The 8,229-nt window shown below is 42.4% G+C and overlaps 1 protein-coding gene across 1 annotated transcript; it reads right to left on the bottom strand.

Annotated features, from left to right (window-relative positions):
* Window positions 1-977: 977 nt before the first annotated feature.
* LOC311122326 (cornifelin homolog) lies at window positions 978-3,039 on the bottom strand (the record flags this gene model as incomplete). The annotated part of the gene is made up of 3 exons (XM_084158056.1): window positions 978-1,067; window positions 2,331-2,467; window positions 2,910-3,039. 3 exons carry the CDS (start codon window positions 3,037-3,039, stop codon window positions 978-980), a joined length of 357 nt encoding a protein of 118 aa, XP_084014182.1.
* Between the last annotated feature and the right edge of the window lie 5,190 nt (window positions 3,040-8,229).

Genomic DNA, 8,229 nt, shown 5'->3' on the forward strand with positions numbered 1-8,229 from the left:
ATTGACTTCTGTACTACTGCATGCAGTGATTTTCATAATCTGACAAATTACTGGTTAAATGAAATTTCCCTTATCATAATCCATAGCATAATCTACAACTTTCGTTAACCTATCATAATCCATCATAACATAATTTGATAATGAGTTATCAAACACTTGTCAATTTTAAGTTAAGGCTATTTGTAACATTAAAATAAAGCTAAATTATATCTGAAGTCCCATATAATCTTAATCAAAAGCCTCCAGTCCCGCTTTACCTGTGCTCTGAGGGCTGTGTCATGTTGGTCCTTTCTGCTACATTATGAACGTTTGTCTCTTAATCCTTGTTTAATGACTGACACGATTTTCACTTTGGTTGTACAGAAAGAGGAAGAAAATTGACAACTGACCTCAAATCATGGGACACATTCAATTGAAAGTTGTTCTCCATTTATTGTTCTTTATTTACATGGAGAGGGAGAGGAAAACCCAGGGACACCAGTCAAGAATGTGCCAAAAGAAGCTTTGGTACAAAACACATTCTTGACTTTTCTACCCCTGGATTTTCCTCTCCATGTAAATTAAGAAAAGTCAATGTAACAGTAAACTTTCATTTGAATGTGAAAATGGTCCTTTATTGAAATCCGAAACATCTCAATCCGGTCATTTTCAAACAAGCAAATACACGCAACACCATTGGATCATGATAGAAAACACCACTATATAAAGTACCTCATAATAGGAAATGGTATAATGTATAGCTTAAGATACTGTTCTTTAGTAGTATAATGGTATTATAAGAGTATTACACAGACAATAATAATAAATATGGGGTGGATTGGCCACAGTCAAGACATAACTGTAACAAAGTGTTCATAGGATTTTCCATACAGGCTGTGACATCGTACCTGTGACGTCAGAAGGCACACTGTGTTTTTTTCCCATGACTGGATGCATGATTGTCATTAAGCCCGTCCCTATTCCCCTCATTTAACCAATCAGCCTCTCATCTTCTGCTCCCTGGCCATCTGACAGAGTCCACAGAAAGGCAGGCAGGTCATGACTACCCAGTCATCACACACGGAACCCTGAGTAAAAACATAAAAGGTTCACATGTAAAGCATAACATAAACAATAAACACTTATAGGTAGGGCATTGACTTTTGCTTGACCACGTGACCTGACAAGGAAAATCTCAGTAAGGCCGCAGATAGACTATAAATAGGGTCAGAGTTTTTCTTGGTCAGGTCATGTTGTCAGGAAAAACTCCTGGCCCTATTACAGGGGATGTCTATGAAGGAGGGTAGAGAGAGAACAGGGGGACCCATAAGATTGACTTGTCTAAACCTAGTCTCCCGAGTGGCGCAGTGGTCTAAGGCACTGCATCGCAGTGCTAGCTGTGCCACTAGAGATCCCGGTTCGTATCCAGGCTCTGTCGTAGCCGGCCGCGACCGGGAGACCCATGGGGCGGCGCACAATTGGCCCAGCGTCGTCCAGGGTAGGGGAGGGAATGGCCGGCAGGGATGTAGCTCAGTTGGTAGAGCATGGCGTTTGCAACGCCAGGGTTGTGGGTTTGATTCCCACGGTGGGCCAGTATGAAATAAATAAAAAAACGAATGTATGCACTCACTAACTGTAAGTCGCTCTGGATAAGAGCATCTACTAAAATGTAAAAAATGTAAACCCATCTCTTTTAGCATTCTTTTTTTTAAACACATTTTTTTCACATTCTAATATGGCCTGCAGTAGAAAAACTGAATGAAAACATGGTGTACAACACCCAGTTGTGGCTAACTGTAAACTTGCACATCCTTGACTGCACTGTTGTTTAATAAGAATAGCCAACTGTTGACTCCTTCAGTCTTCACTTCTGGACTAAAGCCAGTATTCAATTAAATCGCAGGTTATAGGCATTGCGGCTTAGGCAATGTTCCTGCGTTCGCAGAGATCCCATTCACTGTAAATTCTGCATATGTCGTCTCAATCGGATTGCCTTTAATAATAATAATAATAATAATAATATGCCATTTAGCAGACGCTTTTATCCAAACCGACTTACAGTCATGTGTGCATACATTTTTACGTATGGGTGGTCCCGGGGATCGAACCCACTACCCTGGCGTTACAAGCGCCATGCTCTACCAATTGAGCTACAGAGGACCGCAATGCCTATCAACCTGAGATCAGATTGATTCCGAGCCTTACACTATATACTATACTCACTAACATTCTGTTAGAATGTTAAAGGAAATATTTAAATTACAACTCTTTCAGGCCTAACAAATAATAGATATTTCCCATTTGAATCCTGGACATAGGGTTTGTATTGATGATGTAGTAGGGTCACTCACAGGGATGCGGTATTTGCTGCGGATGCTTGTCCTAAGGGCGATCAAGGCTCCAGGGAGGAAAGGAACACAGCAGCTGTCTCCGTTGTCCTGAGCAATCTTACAGCCCAGGATACACGGCAAGAAGATCGCACACAGACCTGGAGGAAAAAAATGAAAGTCACGCTGTCTCCACCATTCATTTTAGGTGTGGCTATTTGGGGTTGGTAGTGGTCATCACGGTTATATTAGTTGTGCAGAACTCCTGATACCGAGTAGCCTCACCCAGTCTATGGCTTTTTAAACAGTGTACACAACGCAATGCAAACCTTGTGCATGCGTCAGGTAAGCGGCAGGAGATAACCATTGGGACTCTAGTTAGCTTTGGGGCGGCAGGTAGCTTAGTGGTTAAGAGCGTTGTGCCAGTAACCAAAAGGTCGCTGGTTCTAATCCCCGAGCCGACTAGGTGAAAATCTGTCGATGTGCCCTTGAGCAAGGCACTTAACCCTAATTGCTCCTGTAAGTCGCTCTGGATAAGAGCGTCTGCTAAATGACTAAAATGTCATTTTACACACACACAAACCCACACAGAGGGGGACTCACAGATGCCACAGTCATCGCAGCAGTCACAAACGTTGGAGCTCCAATCGGAGGACCCAGAGGAAGTCACGGTGTAGTTGTTGATGGTGACCTGAGGCTGGGAGCTGATCACCATCTCACTCTGATAAGCCATTACTATAGGTGAAGAAGAAGAAGAAGAGGTGGAGGGAGGAAGCGGACAAATTAGATACAGAAATGATTCAAAACAAGAATATAATATTTGGACAAAGTTCTACATCCGTTTACACCTCCACACACTGACACCATTGAATATACATATTCAAAGCTAACTAGAGTCCCAATGGTTATCTCCTGCCGCTTACCTGCTGCTGCTCAATCCCAGTCTCCACTGGGGCCTTAGATATCCTGGGTGAGCTTTGGGAAAAGCTGTGAATGGGAGCGCCACCGGGGTCGTTTGCTCTTATACCCATGGTGACATCATCACATGGTGACAGTGACATTTCCATGGTAACATGGCGAGACGAAGAGTACCTGCATTCTGCCCGCCCATTTGGAACTGTAGGAACACCCCGTCAAATTTTTTTTTGGGTTTTAGGGCGTAGAAGTTTCAGGCCTTTCAAAAGTCAACCTCTTTATTTGGTCATTGTTATCAGTATGGCAAATGGAACAAAGCAGGAACATAGTGCGGCACCTTGTACTTCAGCCATTCAGGTGTGTGCATGTGTGTTTGTGTGTTTAATGATGCATGTACAAGCCAAGGTTTGTGTTGTGTACACTCTCTTTAAAAAATACGTAGAACATAAATTCAGTTTTACAGCTCATTTCATGCAATTCTACACATTTTGGCATGGGGTGGAGAGACATTTTTGCAGTTTTAAAGAGAATATCCTGCAATTCTACACATTTTGCCATGACTTATGCCATGTTAATATGATATCTGAGTGAGAATGACAATAAATCTATAGGGTCTCCCTGGAGGTCATTTGTGTGGTAGCTTTCAAGAAAACAATCATTATTAAATCTACAGGCTTAACCCTCATACTACCCACTGAGGTCTTTTTGACCCATTGGCATTATTTATTATCATAGTCCAAAGGTGGTTTATTCAATTCTTCAAAATGTTCATGACTTTGTCAATCAATTTCTCAATCGATTAGGCCTACTTCTAGGATGACTTTTAAATTCAGAAAGGATGTTTGTGAAATGTTCTTTTGACACCTTTCTGTTTTCTCAATGACATTCAAATCAGCATTGGAAAAAGGTGCAAGTTTAAAATTTGTTCAGCCTTAGCAAGTCTGACCACAAGACAGAGACCACTATGATGACACACCCAATTGGTTTGATGGATCGTGGGAAAAGAGCAGGAATAGGCTTGTAGGTTACAGTTCAAGCTACTGTATGTCTTCCAATGGTGCGACTGCTGTTGGTATCCAAAGATTATCCAATTTGAATAAACGCTTGGAGGTAAAGACGACAGCAGTGGTGTAGCCACGGGCAATACGGATATCGCTTCTTGATATCTACATAGCGCTATGATGTGAATCACACTGCTGCTCTCATTTAGCTATTTGTGCCTTACGAATTGTGGTTATTGTGGATGGCTTTTCACAAATGTAGGCTATATGTGTACACTGCTCAAAAAAATAAAGGGAACGCTTAAACAACACAATGTAACTCACATTTCTGTGAAATCAAACTGTCCACTTAGGAAGCAACACTGATTGACAAATGTCACATGCTGTTGTGCAAATGGAATAGACAACAGGTGGAAATTATAGACACCCCCAATAAAGGACTGGTTTTGCAGGTGGTGTTCCTATGCTTCCTGGCTGATGTTTTGGTCACTTTTGAATGCTGGCGGTGCTTTCACTCTAGTGGTAGCATGAGACGGAGTCTACAACCCACACAAGTGGCTCAGGTAGTGCAGCTCATCCAGGATGGCACATCAATGCGAGCTGTGGCAAGAAGGTTTGCTGTGTCTGTCAGCGTAGTGTCCAGAGCATGGAGGCGCTACCAGGAGACAGGCCAGTACATCAGGAGACGTGGAGGAGGCCGTAGGATGGCAACAACCCAGCAGCAGGACTGCTACCTCCGCCTTTGTGCAAGGAGGAGCAGGAGGAGCACTGCCAGAGCCCTGCAAAATGACCTCCAGCAGGCCACAAATGTGCATGTGTCTGCTCAAACGGTCAGAAACAGACTCCATGAGGGTGGTATGAGGGCCCGACGTCCACAGGTGGGGGTTGTGCTTACAGCCCAACACCGTGCAGGACGTTTGGCATTTGCCAGAGAACACCAAGATTGGCAAATTCGCCACTGCGCCCTGTGCTCTTCACAGATGAAAGCAGGTTCACACTGAGCACGTGACAGACGTGACAGAGTCTGGAGACGCCGTGGAGAACGTTCTGCTGCCTGCAACATCCTCCAGCATGACCGGTTTGGCAGTGGGTCAGTCATGGTGTGGGGTGGCATTTCTTTGGGGGGCCGCACAGCCCTCCATGTGCTCGCCGGAGGTAGCCTGACTGCCATTAGGTACCGAGATGAGATCCTCAGACCCCTTGTGAGACCATATGCTGGTGCGGTTGGCCCTGGGTTCCTCCTAATGCAAGACAATGCTAGACCTCATGTGGCTGGAGTGTGTCAGCAGTTCCTGCAAGAGGAAGGCATTGATGCTATGGACCACCCGTTCCCCAGACCTGAATCCAATTGAGCACATCTGGGACATCATGTCTCGCTCCATCCACCAACGCCACGTTGCACCACAGACTGTCCTGGAGTTGGCGGATGTTTTAGTCCAGGTCTGGGAGGAGATCCCTCAGGAGACCATCCGCCACCTCATCAGGAGCATGCCCAGGCGTTGTAGGGAGGTCATACAGGCACGTGGAGGCCACACACACTACTGAGCCTCATTTTGACTTGTTTTAAGGACATTACATCAAAGTTGGATCAGCCTGTAGTGTGGTTTTCCACTTTAATTTTGAGGGTGACTCTAAATCCAGACCTCCATGGGTTGATACATTTGATTTCCATTGATAATTTTTGTGTGATTTTGTTGTCAGCACATTCAACTATGTAAAGAAAAAAGTATTTAATAAGATTATTTCATTCATTCAGATCTAGGATGTGTTATTTTAGTGTTCCCTTTATTTTTTTGAGCAGTGTATTTTAACCCAATAATGGTTGAATTTAAGAAGTTTAAGCTGCCTATCAAGCATTGTTTTTGTGACCAGTGGACAAAAATACGCTCTTACAGCAGCTGCATAGTGCGGATCCCAGCCTTTGGAAAGCAAGTTTGAGGAAGTTTCTGGTATTGTGATCCATACTGTCAAAGAAGACCACGATTGGGGCTTTTATTGCTAAGTCTAATTTGTGCTGATTAAAAAAACATGTCCATAGGCCTACACTGTAAAAATAGAAAGACTTGAAACCCCATGATTGTGTAGTGAAAAGCAGTTTACCTAAAGTAGTTTACCTAAGCTGAGCTCTGGTGTTTGGAGGGTGTTTGAATGGAAACCCCAATGTAAGTGTTATGATACAGAGAAAGTGCTTTAAAAACAGAATAGAAGTACCTCTGAAACACCCAAACTGGTTCTTCAATCTGAATGTTGGTGTTTTTAAGAGAGTAATTGTGAAAACACTTTTTGGTGTTTCTGTGCATGTAAAAATCAGCATCAAAACACAAAAAGAATGCTTTGGCATACTGTGTCACTCATAGAATCAAATGGTGAAATGGTAATTATTTATAGCTAACTATTGATTGATAATGATTTTTTATAAAAATTGTACACTAAAAAATCTAAAAAGATTTAGATACAGAGCTGTTATATTTTTCCACAATTTTCTAAAATATGTTAACACTTTAAAGGACACTGGGAACAAATTTTTTTCTCCAAGGGTAGTCTAATTACTGTAGAGGCTACAGTTGACAGGCCCATTGTGAGATTATAAATTATGTTACAATCAAAATGGTAGGTGCTGTGAGAATTTGGAAATGTGTTTTCTTGCATATCCCAACTCCTACAGATAGTGGGGTCACAACCATTATTAACTGAATTTATGGAGCCATTGGGATTATGTGCCTTGCTCAAGTGTGGGTAAAATCACTGGGGAAGCCAAGGCAGAAAAATAAGCCATATTACAACCTATGTGTTGCGATAATTGCATTGTTTGCTTTATAACCCGTTAGTTCATATGCCTTGCCACCGTGATATATAGGCCTAAGGCTGAGACAATAAGAAGACAGTGGCAGAATAAATTCAACCACACATTTATTTCATCACGAAACCGGAGAGCAACATCTGTCCGGTGAAGTCCACGAAGCATATTGCAATTTAACAAACCATTACATGACCTATAGCATGGTCAAGCAAGTTAATGTTTCCACCATTTTCGGACTGCTAAACAACTATTGATTTAAAATCACAAAGAGTTACCGCAAGTCGCAAAGGAGCTGCCTACACTATTCCAGCACCATTTTAACTTCAACATTTCAGCATCATCAAATCACCTATGCTTAGTCTAATACAGTGACAACTAAAAGATAGGGGGGGGAGAAAAAACATGTTGACTCACCCTACTGGTAGAGAAATGCCAATGCCATCCTCCTCTCTTTCATGTTGACGAAACGGTCTATGACTCTGTCATACAGCACACACTTTTAGATTTTGTTGTCCTAGGCTACCTAGCTAAAATGCTTGCTCGCTAGCCTAAATTCCTTTCATGATCAACAATGAGCCAGCTAGTTAACTACATCTAGCTAACCTACATATTGAACTTCCATCCTCTCAGGCCAGGGGCACAATGTATGAATTTACGGTTGGATCAGAATCACCATTATAATCGTTGGACAGTATGGAGAATTAAGTAAAACCACAAGTCCAAATCCCTATCTCCATCCATGTCTAATTTAGAAAAGGGCCAATTTTAGCTATCTAGCTAGCCACCAGAGAACAATGACAAAACAATATTTTTTTTTTGGTGCACCAGGACCATTCAGATTAAGGGCTTCAACCATTTAAAAATAGTCAACTGGGTGGGACTTCTTATGGGTTAAGGAATGATCACATGATTCTATCAGTGTCATCAGGAGGGATCAGTCAATGTTCAGAGCATTTTCTTTTTCTTCGAATTGGTAGCTCAATTGGTAGAGCATGGCGCTTGCAACGCCAGGGCTGTGGGTTCGTTTCCCATGGGGGGGCAGTAAGAAAAATGTATGCAGTCACTAACTGTAAGTCGCTCTGGATAAGAGTGTCTGCTAAATGACTAAAATGTAAATGTGAATGTAAAATGTTTTCCTAGATGGTCAATGGTGTTAAGCTACTATTACCGCCATCTAGTGGATGCAATGAATGAATGAATGACACAA

The sequence above is a fragment of the Coregonus lavaretus genome (assembly GCF_964263955.1).
Source record: "Coregonus lavaretus genome assembly, chromosome: 3".
NCBI classification, from domain to species: domain Eukaryota; kingdom Metazoa; phylum Chordata; class Actinopteri; order Salmoniformes; family Salmonidae; genus Coregonus; species Coregonus lavaretus.